This window comes from Pteropus medius, unplaced genomic scaffold (genome assembly GCF_902729225.1).
Source record: "Pteropus medius unplaced genomic scaffold, Ma_sr-lr_union100, whole genome shotgun sequence".
NCBI classification, from domain to species: Eukaryota; Metazoa; Chordata; class Mammalia; order Chiroptera; family Pteropodidae; genus Pteropus; species Pteropus medius.
This window is the reverse complement of record NW_024349802.1, coordinates 24,273,652-24,292,518: the sequence shown is the minus strand read 5'-3', so window position 1 is coordinate 24,292,518 and position 18,867 is coordinate 24,273,652. Positions and strand designations below refer to the sequence as shown.

The 18,867-nt window shown below is 40.2% G+C and overlaps 1 protein-coding gene and 1 long non-coding RNA gene across 5 annotated transcripts in view; one reads left to right on the top strand and one right to left on the bottom strand.

The window, feature by feature from the left end:
• NEK10 (NIMA related kinase 10) overlaps positions 1-18,867 on the bottom strand; it is a 186,153-nt gene that overhangs the window by 151,761 nt on the left and 15,525 nt on the right. For 3 of the 4 annotated variants that reach the window (XR_005647358.1, XM_039836712.1, XM_039836713.1), the window contains exons 2-6: positions 18,664-18,774; positions 18,334-18,394; positions 11,617-11,747; positions 9,850-9,948; positions 34-118 (exon numbers count right to left, since the gene is read on the bottom strand). Coding sequence is in view for 3 of the 4 variants with exons in the window: in XM_039836712.1 (XP_039692646.1) it covers positions 34-118; positions 9,850-9,948; positions 11,617-11,747; positions 18,334-18,394; positions 18,664-18,737 (450 nt within the window). In the remaining variant the exon portion in view is untranslated. Of the gene's footprint in view, positions 1-33; positions 119-9,849; positions 9,949-11,616; positions 11,748-18,333; positions 18,395-18,663; positions 18,775-18,867 lie in introns of those variants that run through there. The other variant, XM_039836714.1, reaches the window with a different exon arrangement.
• LOC120581639 (uncharacterized) lies at positions 11,115-13,643 on the top strand. Its single transcript, XR_005647359.1, has 3 exons — positions 11,115-11,160; positions 11,254-11,381; positions 13,338-13,643. It is a non-coding gene; the product is annotated as an uncharacterized LOC120581639 (long non-coding RNA).

The following is an 18,867-nucleotide window of genomic DNA, read 5'->3' as shown; positions in this document are numbered from 1 at the left end:
AAGTAAAAAATATTTTTATTTTTTCCAACCAACCTGATAACATGGATCCCTCATTAGTAGTCTCAGACAGATTAACACTCTCAGAAAATGAATAGATGGGGCTCGATTAACCCACTCTCTGAAAGAAGAAAACAAGAGAGAACATGTTTGTGCATGTTTAAAAGACCAGTGAACAACGCAAGGCTCTGGAGCGGAATAAGGAAAATATAAGGGAATAGCATTAGTTTATTTCAAACTTAATCTGCAGTGGGGACTGTTATTTGGGACTTGAACACTTGACCCATTTTAATGCAAAACACACATAAATCACATAAATCATCATTATCACTGTAAGTAGAGGTCCCTCAAATTATTTGGTTCACAGAGCCCTTACTGACGCCAGGGAGCCCCTGACTAAAAGAAATAACTAGAAGCTCCAATAATTAGGCTCGACTTATTAAGAATGTACACCTTAATAACTTAACATTCATTTGAAAAATAATACACACACATTAAAAGAAAAACATTTTATGTTATCCTTAAATAACCACATTTATGTATTAATGGGATATGTGCACCTGTGGACACTAAATGACTTCTCGAGCCTTGGAATCAGATCAGACACCAGCATCTTTGCGTCCTCTTCCATCTGCTTTTTATGGTAGCAAATGGAAACCTGGCTTCAGAAAGCTATGCCATCATCTAAAGAAGATAGCATAAGCCTAATGTGGAAATCATAAACTACCTTAAGTTGTTTGCACCATGTCGGATGGATGTTGTGTATCACTGTTTTCCCTGAAAATTTAAAAGATCCCATGGCACCCCAGGGGTTCTCTGAAGCCCTAAGGCACTTCAGTGGGCAGTTTGGGTGTACATGCCTTAGGTGCTTCCCATGACTGCTTTCTGTGACTTTTAACACTGGAACCTCCCAGAGAATTAGAAGTATGCCCTATGACGTGACACCAGGGCAGTCACATGCAGTTGTTCTAACCGAAGCGTATATAGTGGTGCAGAAGCCACCAGTACAGCACAGTGTGGACTCCTGAAGTAAGAAGGAAGGCTGAGCACTGGCAAGCAGCAGAACTTGCTATTGTGTGCGCTGTCTGAATCATTGTGGAAGATGAGCTCTGCCAGGGGACGCTTGTCTCACAATGCCCTCTAAGCTAGCCCAACAGTAGCACTTGGTGCAAACGTTAACAGAAATCTAAAATAAACAGTGTCTGTTATTCTATTCCTAGCCAAGAAAAACTGAGGAAGCCAGTGGAAGCTATTCCAGATTAGACTCCATATAATTTCTCCCACCCTCTCTCACCTCCACAGCAGAGCTGCTTGCGCATCCAGCAAGGTTAGAGTACTTTAAAGACCTACCCCTCCATCCAGTAGAGCATTAACTTGAGCTGTGTATCTAAGCCAAGCCTCACTTGGCTTGTCCCAGGTTAATCTTTAGTGTCAGAATTCATCTTTGCCTCCTCTACAATCCTGAGAAATTCAACTCTGCCCCCAAACCTGCACATTTCAGACCTGAGTGCACAAGCCTCACCCTCCTCAAAGTCAGAACGAACATTTGTAGTTACTGCCATGGAGCTGTCACCCCTTACCCCATCCCACACTCTATCTCAAGCCACTCACCATTCCATCCATCTACTAAGATTTGGCTCATGAGAAGGAGGTTGGTAAATACGCTTTTCCCATAGCCTTATATTCCCAGGATGTTAGAGTTCTCCTTACAGATGAGAGCCCCTAGCAGAAGTCTGGTTCAGTGCGGAGAGGTTGAGTAAGGTGTCCCAAGGGCATCGCTGGCTGAGAATTATACTTCTTGCCATTACTAAAGCTCCTGACAGGAGCTGTCCACCACAGCTGCAGTCATCTCCACAGTCCTTCTCTGGTCCAGGCACATGACAGTAACATCTTTGCTGTGGAGGCAAAACTCAGTTTCTTCTGAAAATAAGGGCACGACTTAACACACCCCAGGGCTACCAGCCAGGCAGAACTATCCAGGGCTGCACTGGGAAGCTGCACTGCAGCTCATCCTGAATTCCTTACATTGGGAAAAATAATGTCAATTTGAAAAAAAAAAAACACTTTGAATTTTAAACCTATGGGAACACTTGTAAGGATATGGGTATCCTGAGGCTCCCATTACAGACAGAATAGTCTACCTTTAACCTTTATAAGTAGGGAGACGGCACAAAATGACTTTTCCTTTCAGGTGTGGGGTTAGCTGAAGGTAGCGCGTAGTGTGCAAGGATGCTACATCCCAGAGACCTAACAGAAATAATGATCAAGTCGCAGCAGCTGCTGGCAACCTAATGAGGATGAATGCTGATTGCTTTTCATCATTTAAAAGGAAAAGCCATGGGACATAGTAAGAGATTATTCATGTTACAAATATGTGTGCACTTGGTATTTTCCCTAACTATACATAATCTTCATGAGTGAAGTTCATGGCCTTTTCCAGTGTTTTTCATATTAAAACAAATACAAAAACTTTTTGTTTCCTCCTCTATTTTAGCCTATGATAAAAATTCCATGATAGGTTTCATTTTTTTTTAACTATTAATGGAGTGTAATAAATGAAGAGTTCCAGAAAAGTTTCAGTGCTGAAAGTTCTGTTCCAAGCAACTGGCTTATTTTTTTTTTTTCTTTTGCAGTTTTGGAACTGAAGCCAAAAGCTATTAATATTTCTCCACGATTCTGGCCTCTGCTATTCTAAATGTAAATAGAATTCCTGGTGCCTGAGTCCTCTGGCTTCTCCCCTCTGAGCACTGACCTCTGAAGGAGCAATCATTCCCTCTTTGGCCCCCAGCCCGGAACCCCCCTACGAGAACGGGCACATGGCATGGAGCTCTAGAATGACGTGTTCCATAAGATGACATATCTCTCTGTTTGCCAAGAGCTGGAGGACTAGAAAACACACAACTTAGTGCAACCAGAGAATTACAGAGAGGAAAAGGGACAGATCGTAAAGACGGGTGCCTTTGCTTTACTGAGGTGGCAACTGTGGCTGCAGTGACTGGCCCCAGGCTGCACGGAAGTGCAGAGCTGGCCCCTGACTCCCGGGACACTGCTCCCGCCTTTCCTCCCCTCCACCTGGGCCCTACACGAGGGAAGACTGAAGAGAAAGTGACTCTTCAAACACGTTTACTATGGGAACAGGAGTGTTCAGCACAGTGGGAGGCGGGGGAGGATCCTTTAAGGCAGCTTGAAAAGCCTGTCTGTCTGTGAAGACAGTGGTTCCCTGGAGGACGCGTCCCAATATAGCAACCACACAGTGGCAGATTCATAAGCTGGCAAACACGTAACCCCTCTTGTGACTGCACTTTTGCCACTGCTTTCACAGGACTATTAATACATGGCAGCGTGACCAACTCCCACGGCCTTTGTCTATGACCACCTGCCATATCACTTTCAGCATCAGATGCCACTCTCTATCAATATAAAAAGAGAAGGAAAAATAATATCACCAGAGACACAATATTTGAAAGGAGAAAAGGGTACTTGGGGTTTCGCCTTGCACAGTGGAAAAAAACAATATGCGATGTGAGAGCTTCATGTAGAAATTGGTCACGACACGATGGTACTGAATATTGAATAACGCTGCAAGCACCAAGATAAATGAGAGAGTCAAGTGGTCCGGGGTTATCCGGGGTTGATGCAAATGCCAGAGGTTACAGCCTCTCTCCCCATTTGTAACACGCTTCCCTCTGTCCTTCACTCCGAATAAGCAGCGACTTCATAGTAAGGTGTTATTTAGATTTCCCTTTCCACGTTGTAGCTCTGTTTTCATTAACACAAACAACAAAAACGACAAAAAGAAAAAACTTCCACCTTTGACTCAAAATTTTAAATTGGAAGAATTCAAGCCTGATTCAAAATAAATACTACCTCAAATTCATAAGACAGAGCCCTATTTTTTTTATATAGTTGAAAAAAATAGAATTAACATCAAAAAGGACATGTAAAACCTAGAAATAAGAATAGGAAGAAATTAATCACAAATTAATATTCAAAGAATCTTCACTGACTTGTTCCATTATTATTAATGGGTCTTTGTTCTTCCTCTGTGTCTCCCACCAAACCTATCCCAGAACGGGCACCCAGTCAGCAGTCCGTCCAATGAATCATGCTGGTCCCTAAACTCAGAGAACTAGTGAGCAGAAAAGACTGTCTTCTGGGAGTTTCTTCTACATAGTTGATGAAAGTTTCAGAGGTAGAACACTTTCCAATATTTACTAATCACCTACTAGGAGCCAGGCGGTGTTACACACCCAGGGATACAGCGCAGGACAAAAGCACGTACTTGTGTTCATAAAGCTTACCTTCTAAAGAAGATAGATAATACACACACACACACACACACACACACACACACACACACACACACACATAAAAAATGTATATCAGGTGGTGACCAGTGTAGAACTACAAAGGTTAAGGGTCTGGTGAGTGGACGGGGGGATGCTATTTTAGGACCAGCAGGGTTCTCTGATAAGATTAGCATCTGAGCATTGAAGAGAGAGTCTAGGTACGAATAACAAGTTACTTAACCCTGAGCAGGGGGTGTGGTGGTTTGTACAAGGAAAGGAAAAGGTGCCCATGGGGCTGGAGCAGAGTGACAGGATTGAAGTCAGAGAGAGCTAGCAGGAGCCAGATCTGCAGGGCTTTGTAGACTACAAATAGGGACTTGGGACTTTTTATTTTGGAAAGTCACTGGAAGGCTTTTAGAGGACTGACATGATCTGACAGAGATTTTGAAAGCATCCTTTTGGATATGGTGTTAAGAACAGTTTAGGGAGCCAAGGATCAAAGCAGGGAGCCCCGTTAGCCTTCTGAAACAGGCCAAGCAGGAGGTGACAGCAGCTGGGACTAGGTTAATAGGTGGGGAAGATTAAAGCTGAAGGGAAGGCAAGTAGAGTGAGAAAAATCAGAAGTCCTACTGGGCAAGTTAACTTTGAGATGCCCAATGAAGGGGTCCACCAATCAATAAGTGAAACAAAGGACAAACTGCCAGCGAGAGAGACATATACTGATAAGGCACAGTCTCTCAGAGCAAAGCTCATAGAGCAGTTCCAGGATGGGACGAGTTTCATAAATGGGAGTGTTTGGAGATCGGTTGATTTTAGCCGTGCGAATGTGGTTTCTGGAACATATGTGTCTGTCGCTTATTGCCCAGTTTTCAGAAGCTCATGTACTGATGGTAAACTGCCATTTATTGATTTGGCCAGGTTAAAACTGGTTCTAGTGGTTACATGTGGCCAAGGAACAAGCAGTCCTTTCCTGAGAAGGTGGAAACATTTTAATTTCATGCTTCTTACACATCTGAGTGAATGAGTTTCGCAAGAAGCAGTAAATAGTGAAAAAGAGAGAACATGATTATTGAAATGATAATTTTCTGTGGAGCGAAACTAAACACAAAATTTAAATATAGTTGGATAAATAAAGAATCAGGTAATCAGCGAGGCAGAGGAGAAAAGAATACCATTCAAGATTTGCTGCGGGACCCAGGGCTTGTCCCTAACCTCTCAGCTACTTCATCTATCAAAAGAGGCTGGGCTAAATTTTTATTTCAGGGTCCATTCCACCTCTATAATTAGATGCTGTTTTCTGTGTATATATACACGTGTGTGTGTGTGTGTGTGTGTGTGTACACATTTTAAGTTTGGAATAAACTCTAAATAACATTTCAGGAGAAATAAAAATGTAAGAGCTAGATATTTGCTCCAGGTTAAGTTATGGGAAGAAGAAGAATCATCATTCTTACTTGAGGATTACATGAGATCCCAAGTTCTTGATGTTTATTTTCTTCCTTTATACATTTAAGGTTATAAAACTTCAGGCAAAAGCGGAACAAAATGACAAGATTATAAAGGATTCTTAGCCAATGATCCAGTTTTTTTAAAAACTCTACTCTAAATAAAAGCAGAATACAATTTTGTATGTGCATAATAATCTCTCATAGAAGTTGAGGAGGAAAAAAGCATAGAATTAAAGAAAAAAAGATTAGAAGAAAATATAACAAGAGATCATGTATTTCTTTCTAAGAGTGATATAAAGGATAAATTTTCATTTTTTATATTTTTCTGTATTTTTCAGACTCTTTACAGTGATAAAACAATTTAATGCAAAGAAATTCTACTTTATGAAGACTCTCAGCCTCCATGATCTCCAATAAAACCAGCGTCAATGGCTTCAGTTGGGGATAAAAGATCCTGGGGATAAAAGATTCAAGTCCTGCTTTCAACTCAGTGTGTAGTGGGGAGGGACACAGGCCCAGAACCATGGGAGGACAGGGCCAGTTGAGGGGCCAGAACACTCAGGAAGGGAAAGAAGAGGGGCAGTAGGCTTTAGGCAAGGATGAGCATAGGCCAGACGTAAGAGATTAACTTTACAAGAACAATGAGTGGTCGCTCTGACCTTGGTGAGCCCAAAGGATGCAGTGGGAAGAATCAAGAGATAAGGCCAAGAAGGAACAAGATCTCAAAGAATTCTATGAACTAGTTAAGGAACTAGAATTTTACCCTGGCCATTACAAGTTTTTTTTTAAGTACCTGAAAACCCAAATCTGAAACTTTGGGAACCTCTCCAGGGAGGTTTGAACTATCTGACAGACTTTAACAAGGTGACCAGGCTTCTCTTTTCCTAGACAAGGAGGGAGCCTTCAAAGTCCCCTTTTGGCCTTTCTACTACCCGATGAGATAAAATCACAGAAAAAGCATCTCTTCATCAACTTCGTATATTTTAAGAAGTTAATCAAGACAATGAAGATATTGCCTCTGCATCCTAACTTCTGGTCCTTTCCTCTCACCTTCCTAGGAATGGACGAACAGAGAGGGAGCTCAGAGAAACAGACACACAGAAGAGATATCTGAGTAGAGGTCAATTTTATAAGTGGTCAGTTAACTGGGAAATATGTCAATTTTGTGACAACTTTTACTTCTCTACAGAACCTCATAACAACCTCATGGATACCAAGCACCCTTTGTACTTTCTTTGTACTTTCCTCCAGATGAGAAAAAAAGAGGTAGATTTATTTTCTAACAGCAGACTCTACCATAGACAAATGACGTTATAACAGAAAGAAAAATTGGAAGATCAAAATTGGCTTCCAAAACCTTGTCGGAACATCAAGATTCATTACCACGTGTAACCAGGGGTAACCTCAGATCCAGAGGCAATGCCTTCACTTGCCCTTTGAGATCTACCATGGAGTGTTTGCAGTGTTACTTTATCTGACTCCAGATTAACAAGTCCTGTTTCGTTTCAGATGCCACCTGGCAATCTCATGTCTGAGAACAAGGGGTAATCACAGGTCAAACTTAGAGAAAGAACCCAGAAAGGAGGCTTCCAGCTATGTGGTTTAGGGGAAGATTACAGCTGGGCAGAGTAAAACAGAAGAGAAACGAGAACAACACCCATTGGGCATAAATCCAGAGAGGAGTGGAAAGGGCTCCCACTTCACAGATTAGACTAAATTCCCAATCAGCCATATTCTTGAGTTAAAATTGAATGGCGTAACATTCCGAACATTCCAATCTTGTCTATGAACAGAATTGGATCAAAGATCGAAGTCCACACCCTCCAATCTCGTCCAGCCTTTGGTGGTCTTAATATATTTTCTATTTAGCACATTTTCCCTTATACTGAGAAAGTGGATAACTGTGTAGCTGACCATAGCAGACTCTGAGTCCCTAGAAAGAAAAGGACCACACGTCCTATTCATCTTTGTATATTCGTCCACTCTTACTTCTCTGCCATTTGCACTCTCTCTCTTCTTTGCACATAGTAGATGCTCAACAATCTTTTTAATGAATTGAATCCAAGCCTTCCAGTCAACACTAACTCTGATGTTCACAAATAAAGGGGATAGGAAGCTATACCAGAAAAGGCCATGAGATGTAATTCTTCTCTAATTCTAAAGTTTAAGGAAAAAGAAAATGTAATTCTGGCCAACTTAGCAAGGTTATATGGGGTGAGAAACAATGGAAGACCATTAGACTTAAGTCATCTTTTTCTCAGCCCTGCTTTTAGAATAGAACTGAACATACCAATCTGTCAGCAGCCAAAGGATGACATAAAAAGATGCTCTTGATGTTCGACATTCCTAAATTCCTTCTGGTACTATGAAAGCAAAGAGATCTATAATCATCTCTTCCTGGACTGAAGATTTCCAGGGACTGCTCATATTGCAAGCCAGTAATGCCATCCAATATAAGATGCCTCGTTAATCACTAAGAAGTTGAAAAGGTCCTGACAAGAGATCCCTTTGGGAATTATTAAGATCTTTTTCAACTGTTGGATGCCAACCCTTGCCCAGTTATTTTCCCTGATAATATCTGCATCTAGTGCCTTCAGTGCAGGGACATAGTGAGGTCTCTACATTTTTAATATAGAAACTCTGCTTCCTTTCCCAAAGTACCGACCTGACGAATAGCCTACTGAACATCCCTTGAAGAGTCCACAATAGTTATCTTCAAAACAAATGAAATAACTTCATTTTCTAATACCAACTCAGACATAATTATTCTGCTATGGACTATTGCTTCACTCTGTTCAAGCTTGAGAAGAAACAGCCCAGAACAACCTTGGGTCCTTTGCGATGTTCATTAATCTTTCAACAATCTTAGCATATACTGTCAAGAACTGAGCACTGACCCAATTACATAACTTTGGTAAAGATCCTAGACTTCTTGTATCATCTGAGCCAGTTTAATAATCCTCCGCTTAAACTAAACTCAAAGGTATGACAATTGTGATTCCAATCCTGGGTTGCTTTAAACTAAACCAGCATATATAGTAGTCACCGCCTAGTACTTAAATACGTAACACTAAATAACTCTGTCTTAATGATCAAATCATTAAGTCACCACTTAGGCATGTATTTAGTAGCTGATTCATCATGGAGGACCCATTGAGATGATGTTCTACTTAAAGTCATTGATTGCACTGGACTGTCAGAGTTTTATTTTGGTCAAAGCATTAAATTATCATTGTTTCTCTTATTTTCCACAATAGGAGTAATTTTTTTCTCATCTAACTGGGAGAAAATTCAGATATTTCAATCAAGTCTCAAAGTAGTGGGGAAAATTCGAAGTTTTCATAGGCATTTTTTTTAGCAAGTGCTTGTGGAGAGAGAGTCTGGGCCTCCTGGGAAGAGTAGAAGGCCAGGTCCAATTATGACAGAAAATTGGAAGCCTCCTTCATACCTGGCAGCAGGAAAGCCAGGATTGAATTTTCTAACCGTTCTGGTTTGCTTAAAATGAGAGCTGGCAGCAGTCAATGGCTCACTAAAAACCCCTCATATTTGCAAGAGCGAATCTAGAAGACTTGCTAACTAATCCTTCTCTACAGTCCCACACTGCATCTGTGTCAAGACAAAGGCAAGCAAAAGAAAGAAATTTGCTTTGACCCTGAGATGTAACATCATCATCAGGTTGTGGCTGAATGGTATACGCTCATCCTTTCCCTGAGGTCCAGGCTGGGGCAGCCCACTTAATTCGTTCCTATGTAGACCATAGAAATGTACTGTGAAGATGTTGGCAAGTTTTACCAGATGTCTCTTACATAAGGACCCAGGAAATAAACTCCTCTTGAGAATCCAAACTCAAAATAAGAAAAACAGTGTAACTTGGGTGTTTTCTCATTTTACCTTATTTATCATAAAATTCAGCTAAATTCAGTACCTAACCAGGATGATTTTAACAAGATTATCTGCATGCCTATCATTCACATCCTTCTAAATGACCTTTGCTCTATATAACCCATTAAGTATGTTGTATTCAATCTTGTAAACTGCTTCAAAACATATGCAAGAGATATAAAATATGCCATTCTTGGGTAAATGTCTGTCTGTCTTTCCTGCGATAATCTTACCTGCATATGAGTCTATTTTTCACCAAGGCTGTAAAGATCTCCTGAAATAGTTTATGCTGGGGATGCTTGCTGAAATTCCTCTCATTCTTGTAGTTTATACTGAGATGAAACAAAAAGGAAAGTATTTTATAATAAAAATTATTTAGGCTGCCTCAAAGTTACCAGTGCACAGAGAAAGATCACCTGTATTCATCCAAATATTGAAGGATTCTTGGGTTTAAATATATTGCTAAAGGCAACTATCGATTGTTAAAATAAGGAATAGAAATTCAGTTATAAAGTGAATATTAAAAACTATTGTCAAGCATATATATTTCATTTTACCGTATTAACTAAATTATTCCTGATAAACACTTCATAGCTAAAATTGGTCAGAGGGAAGATAAGGGTCTGCAGAGAGAAAGAACGATTGAGTCACATTGTCTAGAGAGCTATGCAGTAGGCAGAGAATTCTCTCTTTTCACTTTTTTGCCCACCACAACCTCACTGGCTGCAATAGCTTTTAACACCAGTGGTCGTCATGCATATTTCCTTGTAGAGATTTATTAAACACAGTCTACATGCCTTCAACCCTGAGAATTTTTATGGTGCTGACTCTGTGTGTGTGTGTGTGTGTGTGTGTGTGTGTGTAACAAAGTCCTAAGACAGTCCAGCTTCGGCTTCTTTTTTTCTGATATCAAAGAGTTTAAAAATACCCTTAAACATTCAACTTTAAAACTGAGAGAGAGGATAAATGATAATGCGCGAAAGGCTTACATTGCTACAGAATAAATGATACAACATTTTTGTGCATACTAAAGTAGACCAATTTTAAGGTCAAGGCCAAATAAGCTGGACTTACGTGAACATATCACCTCAGAGGCAATCTTTGTAGCCTTATACTGCTGCCATTTGTACCGATCTGCCTTCGCAGATGTCATTGGACAGTGTGCCCCTACGCTAGCCTGGCAAGGGCCATAATGGTTTCTTAGTACATGGACACTGGTAGGTAGAATATGTAACAATTTAGAAAGAATTTAGTGCTCTTCACTAAAATGTATATTTTCAAAATATGAACTCATGTAATATCATATGACTTTGGTGAACTATTAAATTCACTGTCATAAAATGACAGGGAAACAAAATCCAGGCCAAATAAATAAATGATCGCTCTAGAATATTCATATTGGCATTTCACGCCATTCGTTGTTTACATGGCCCTTTGTGCCAAATGACCTTAGTGCATTGTAAAACCGACAGAACCAGCTCCTGGAAGGGGAGTGGCCCATGAGAATGCACAGCTTCTAGAAGGCCCACATGGCGACAGGAGAGGTAAACATGGGCCTACACTTTCAGTGTTAAAGGTGAGGTGCAACCCCTTCAACTGAAAACCTCGGCTGTTTTGACAACCACATCTGTTTACAGCAACAGCTTCCTTTATGCCTTCTTATTATTGGCCGGTATGGACAGATCGAAAGCTGAAGACAAAGTTTGGACTCAGCCTAGCCAGGTTAGCAACGTGGAATCACTTCCTCGTGGAGCAAATGCCAAAGGTATGTCAGCAAGTATCCTGAAATTCTCAGGTCAGTTTCAGCTGCAGCCACTAAGCCTGTTATTTACACACTATTTCTGGGAATGATTTAAGCACTAACTAAAATGATTAAATTAAGAATCCCATGGTAAATTCTGAAATGGGCTTTAAATTTTAGCTCCTGTGCTAAACTTAAACAACGCTTTAAGCTAATTAGAATAGGATGCTAAAAGCAAGGGAGACACTGGATTTCTTACCTAAAATTTTCAAGTTCAACAGCTTCTGTGGACTCATGCCACTGACCTCGAGCTCTGTGTCCACCTGCCTTGATGGTGGGCTCAGACTTCGTCATGCTATTTTGGGCACTATCGAAGTTGATGGCTGGAAGCTACAGAAATAGAAGCACAGAGTTCATGTGGATAACAATTCAGCAATGATAAAGAAAGTAACAAAAAGAGGGTGGGGAGAGACAGGATGAAGGGAACAAGTTTTTCCCAAACCAATAATTAACATGATAGTTATGTCAAATGTAGGGGTTTTCCAAGATTTAAACACTTTTGACTTTTATTCTCTCTACCTTAGGCTGCTTCATTTTTCTTCATAGCTTGTCTTGCCGCCTGCCATATCTTACAATTATTTATGTATTTTCAGTCTCTTTTCTTAAGTGTCAGCTGGCCATGAGCAGGAACTGGCTGCTTCTGTTCAGTGCTATATCCCAGGCACCTCAAACAGTACTGGGGATCAGGTCTGGGCAAGGTCTGGGCATTAGGAGATTTGAAAGCTTCTGAGGTGATTTGAATATGCAACCAAAATGGAGTTTCAAGATCCTTCTAGAACACTCTGATATAGGGTGGAGCCCCAAACTGAGAATGAGTCATCATTTGTTCATTCATTCAATTCATTCATTCAATCATTCTTCAACATTTACCAAACATACACACTGTTTGCCAGGTGTTAGGAATATAAAGGTAAAGAAGATTCGATCACTTCTAATTAATCTGAACATCATGATTATTCAATCATTTAAAAAGTCAGGAAAACATATTGCAGAATTTACCAAAAGAAAAGTAAAATTTGCACCATCAACTACAACAACTTGAGCATACCCCATTTACAATATACACTGGTAATTATTTATATAATAAATTGTCAAGTTATCAACATTCAAATAGTTTCATTTACCAGTATTCGCCTGTAATTGGGAAAACCCTGAAAATTGTTTCTTGTACCAGAGTAAAGCTGAGCATAGTGCAAACAGCCTATACTTTCCAGAGTGTGAACAAGGGATGTTTTATAATTAGCTAAATTATTACAGATGAGTTAAGTAGAACATAATATAACAAAATAAAGGATCCAATGTTTAGTAAATCATTCCATTCTACATTTTATAATTACCAAATAAAGCTAAAATATATTGTACTTGTTATCTTATTCTTTCAAAGTATTTGATAGAAATCTGCATAAATACACCATTTCCTTATCCAAAGAGAATGTCTTACTTCCCCTCAGGTAGTCGGCTAACAGAACGATTCATTATAATGACAATTTGTTAAATAGCTAGCAACAACAACAAACACCAAAACCCAAAAACCTTCTACATCATATGTCAGCTACAGTTGAATTCTCTCAACATATTAATAATAAATCCTCCATCTTGTAAAACAGGATCTTGTCATATGGCAGTTGTGGATTAGCCCACTGAGCTAAATACCATTTTATAGATGAGAAAACTGAGGCGTAGAGAGGCTAGGTGACTTGCCTGAGGGTCACACAGCTAGCAAGAGAAGGAGCTGAGATTCAAATTCAAACAACCTCCCTCCCTCCCCAACATTCTCAGTCCTCCAACATTTATTTATGTATCTCCAGCGCCAAGGAATACACTTTTAAGTCAGTCCATTTCCTTTTCAGAGTTCTATTCCTACCCGTTTTCTTCATACTGAGATCATCTTTCCCCCTGTGTTCTGTCCCTGTCTTCTAGACCAGCATCGTCGCCTTTCACAATATTTGAAAAGATTAAATTGTTCCTTTAAACATGTCAAGTGACGAGCTCTGGAGGGACTCCGCCCCTCCTCGCCAGACTCCATGCTGTGGAGAAGCTATCTACAAACAAACAGCACCAACCTGCCAGCTTTGTGGAGTGAGTCACCTTGGAAGTGGACCCTTCAGCCCCAGGTGACATTGACAGGACCACAGCCTAGCTGACATCTGACTGCAACCCCATCAGAGACCTGAGCCAGAACCATCCAGGAAAGCTGCTCTGAATCCATGACGCAAAGAATAAGTGAGAGGCAATAAATGATCATTGTTGCTTTAAACCACTATGTTTTGGAATGATTTGCAGTACAGTATTTGATACAAAATCCACCATAGAAAATAAGAATAAAATAAGAATCCACAAGACTACACAAAATAGGCAGACAGACAGACAGTTAGGCGGCAGACAGACCGACAAAATGCAACGTGAATAGAAAACCATGGTTCTGGCTGCATTAACCTGGTCACACGTCCCAGAAATCACCGTAGTGTTTGACCACTCCACACCTGGGCATGTGCTACAGGCGGTAACTTCTGATCACATTTCAGGGCTCAGCTCAGACAGCTTCCTGGTAAGCACCTGCTCAAGCCTTCGTGGTTGAGGCGTTCACTACCTCCCTGGTGACGTTACTATGCTGATCCCTCTTACAGCACTTTGTGTGTTCTAATACGATGTCCAATTTACACATCAGCATTTTCCCCTTGAATTTGGCCACCCTGAGGACGGCATCGCATCTGCCTATTTGTGTCCTTAGCACCTCTCACAGAGCCTGGCGCATTTAGTAGGCATTCAAGTATGAAGCTGTTGAATGAATGCTCCCTTTTTCCCCAGTCTCTTTGCTGAATTGATTCATCTGGTAAATCACCTCCAGATGAGTTTATCTATTCAGCATGTTTGTTGCAGGCACATCATTTGCCAGATGTCGTGAGACACTGGGTATATAGTAAGCAGACAGACCGTGGCCTCTACCTTCAAGGAGTTTATAAACCCATGGGGGTGGAGTCTGTAAACTAGCCTGAGAACATACTGCAAAATTAGTGAACAAGGGTTTGTTGTGGTAGAAAGTAAAGATGATAGGGTGGGCCATGGACCAGGATGCCAGGAGTAACCCAGAGTCTCCCAGGCAAGTTTTTACACAGGCTGGAAGGCAAAGAAAACTATTTGTGCTCTAGACACTGGAAGGTACTGAGCAGCTTGAATAACGTGAGTGGAAAGGAAAGAGGCCGGAGAATGACGCAAAGGGCCTTCTTGAAATTTTGATCATGTCGCTTCTGCTTGCAAAGTTCAACACTCCCTGCTGCTTGTGGGGTCGAGTATAAAATTTGCAGATGGGTCTTCGGACACTGCACAATTTCTTCTAACTTTATCACTATTTCCAACAGAAATCTCTGGTCACCATTTTGCTTCACTGCTTGCTATTTTGCTATTTTCTTTCCTTGAGATATCTCATTACTTTATTCACTTCAACTAGAATGCCTTTCCCATCAATGAGATGGAAAACCGGCCCATTTTTCAAGAACCATCTCCTTCCCCTGTGATTCAAGCTAAAAGTGGCTTCCTCATTCTCCTCAAAATCCATATACTCACCGTCCATACCATTTATCCAGGATTCATGTCCTGCCTGATCATATACCAGCACATTTTCCTACGCCTAGTCTCTCAGACCACAAGAACCGTGTCTTATACTTTTTCTTCCCACAGCATCTATCAAAACCTCTTTTATTTCAAAGGCATTTAATGGACCTGTGATGAATTAATTTGTTTCTTTCTCGTTGTTGTTGTTGTTGTTGTTGCAAACCAATTCCTCAGCTCCCTATAGCTTTAAATAGAGGGAGAAAAAAATCGGAATTCCAGTTCTAGCCAGATTATTTCAAGATTTGTGAAAACATCTGGTGAAATCTCCAACTAACTTCGTAATTTCCCTTTACTTTAAAACCCTGCAGCAATTCTTTTTCTTGAATTACTTGTTTCCACTGGGTTATGATTATTCTAACCTTGCTTATGAAGAAGTGGGGAGCATCTGCCTCAGTGTGTGTCTGCCCCCATTTCTGTCAGACTGTGGGACTGTCCCACAGACCAGCAGGCTCTAATGTGGTGAAGCAAGATATGCAGAGATACAGAGCAAACAGTCCAGACAGTGAAAGTAGAACATTGGAACACAAGGAAACAATGACGGAAGTGGCTTGGCGCATTAGATATTGACATGAAGGACATTCAGTTCTTGCAATTCTCTGCCCGAACCCATAAAGTAGGTTTCCTCTGCAACCGGGTTAATTGGCTAACTTGGCCCATTTGCAAATAACAGGCCAGGACTTGTTAAAACAGAAATTCAGGTGAGTGGGCCTTAATCCCAGGTTGCCCTTTCCACATAGACTGCTGAAAGTCTCAGGGCCAGTGCATGGCCCGCTTGCATATTTTGATGCGCATTTCTGCCTGACCCTGACTCTACTTTGTTCCCATCCCTTGTTTTTCTTTCTTCTTTGGCCCTGGTTTTAATTTGTGATAACCTGTCATACTCTATGTATCTTTGTAAGCCTCCTTACACTCTTTCTGGAACAAGCAAGATATAAATAAATTGACTTATTCTCTCCAACACCTTTCTTCTATAAATGTCTCCACATTATTTGATGGGAAGGAGAATAGGGTGTTTAGAATAACATTTCAGAATAACATTTATTATTTCAAAATTATAAGTGCATAAAAGTTTTATAAACAATTAGGAATGAATTTTGTGAACCTCAGGACCTTCATATAGATGAGCACAGTTACTTTCATTTTTTCCTTAGAACCATCTACTTTCTGAATAATTCACGCATTACAAATACATATTTTTGTACATGTGAAATATTTCACAAAAAGATATGCCATATAAACTTGTCAGACAACAGACTGCAAATTCTAAAATTTGTTGGCGGGGGGCGGGGGGGAGACTATTAAACACCCTTTAATTAAGCTAACCAGGTGTTAACAAGGAAGTGGTGTTGAAATAGATGTAGTGAGTACGAACTTCGAAGTTGAAAAATTACAGCTAAAAACCATCTTTGGTGTTTTTTACCCTGGCTAGAGGGCTATACATACTCATGAGGTAACCCAATTCTTAAGACACAATTCAATTTGGCAAAAACTGACCATGAACTCACTGAACATAGAATACAGAGAACCAAAGGCAAAAGCCAAAGTTGCTGGCATCAGGAAATAGATCATTCCGACAGGAAGTTAGACACGTAGACACACGTTTCCAAAACAAGGGAGAAAATAATGCTACAACAGAGAAAGAAGGTGCTTTGAGAAGAGAGAGATTCACTTCCAGAATGGAGGATAAAGGAAAGCTTTTTGTGGAGGTGGTGTCATGAGATTTGAGTCTTAGAAATAGGTAAGATGTTATAGGAAAGAAATTTGGGAGAAGGAAATAGTAAAAGCGAAAAACAGAAGTCTGACATTCTGGTTACCTCTCACAGTGAGAAAGAATGGGAACTACAACCAAAACGGTATGCTGAGTCATCCTGCTTACCTTACTAAGAAAGAATGGACTTGATCTGAGGCAACTATTCATGAATGTTTGTGAGCAGTGAGCCAGAAAGATAAATAAGCAATGCAGAAGTAGACAAAGTATTAGAGTGACTGCTGAAATAGGTGAATAAGAAGGAAAAAGTTCCTGGGGAGGTGTGTGTATGTGGCGGAGGGCGGGGGAGAGATTGTAGCATTATTAACAAAGAAGAAGGAACTGATAGGAAAAAAGATATTTTAAGGCCATGTTTACTCCAGATCAGTGCTTATTCAACTATTTCTTTCAATTGTACGCAATTTAATTTCTGAATTATTTAAAAGCTAGCTCAGTGGTTAGAGGCAAATACTGCAGAGATGGCATATTTGTTCAGATTTATATTCCACCATTAGCTGTTTGTATGAACTTGGGAAAGTCACTTAACCTCTCTGTGATGCAGGTTTCTAATCTGTAAAAGTGAGAACTTTCATTAACTACCTGCAGGGTAATGCAGGTAGAGTGTGAGGTACATAGTAAATGTTCCCTACAGATGAACTATCACTATTTGGCCTTTATATGCCATCAAATTATTAAAAAGTCATTCTCCACTATAAATAAACACATAAAAATGCTACAGTTCTCTGGTATATTTGTTTGATATAAAAAAATGGCCATCAGGGCTGAGTTATAACCACATGACCTCTTAAACAAATTAAACAAGAATAACACAGTAGACTTTAGAGCCATGCCACCAGGGTTCAAGTCCCATGCCTGCCATTTATGAGTTGACAATGCCAATAAGTGTCTGTTGTTGTTGTTGTTGTTGTTAGCATTGCTTTGTTGTTCCCCAAACCTCCATGGATGCCTTTAATCTCATAACTCTCCAAAGTCTTACATAAGCAAAACCAAAAGAAACTTTGAGATAAATTCAAGCAGAGGTACCATTCTTTCTCTAATAAAAATATAAAAATTCTATTAAAAAATTAGCCAAAACTCACTCTTTTCCCCTCTCTTTAGTGAGATTCAATTTGCAATAAGCCTCAAAAGTGGGGCTGTAACAAGTGGGCAGCATAAGGAGAGGTAGAATATTGGGAAGGGAACGTGGTAAACAGTACTTTGGAAAAATCAATTGCCCTAAAGCTCTCAACTTGAACATCGAGCACTCACTAGAAGAGCACACTGTTTCTAGACTGAAGAGCATTGGTAATTAGGACCATGGCGATAAGAACAGGCTAAAGCTGGACCCAGGCATGAGAACAGGAGACTGAAAGGCTGTGTGTGCCAAGTCTTGGCAGAACCTGAACCAGCTATGAGAAACAACCAGAGAAGGAAAGACAAAACAGGTGAAAGAACAAAGAGAGGTAGACATATTGTTCATAAAGATGTTAAATCGATCCCTTTGGAAAGATGTGATTTCTTTTTCATTGATGTATGCACATTCCTTGGAAACACTACCTGTTGTTTGCTTGATTGAACGTTCAAAAGGCACCGAAGTCTTATAAGATCTGAATAGTCCCTAGAAGAAAGAATAACACAACATCAACCAAAAGAAGATTCCAGGTGAACTAGTCGTGGCATTGTCTCTTAGAGGCCTGCTTTTATGGACTGAAATCTACACATACTAAACGCTTCCTTTAGAACTCCAGAAATGATCAAACATTTCAGTAAACACTGTAACCCAGAGTAGCAGTTGTCAAAGGTCTATCCTATTTCTCAAAAAGCCATTAATCTGGTCACTGGTCACAGCCTGAGTTAATAATTAGCAAAGACTCAGTAGGGGGTTACCTGGTGGTTATCCCTTGCTGCTTTTTATCAGCTGATTTTTCTGTGATCTTCACCTTTTTGTCTTGATCAGGCATTGTAAAGCGTCAATGCCCCAGAATTAACATCGCATTCCTTTCAAAGTAAACCAGAGAGAAAAACTTTAGTTGGTTTGTGTACTCCAAAATATTCTCAATTAATACAGGCATGAATCACTTATAACATTCA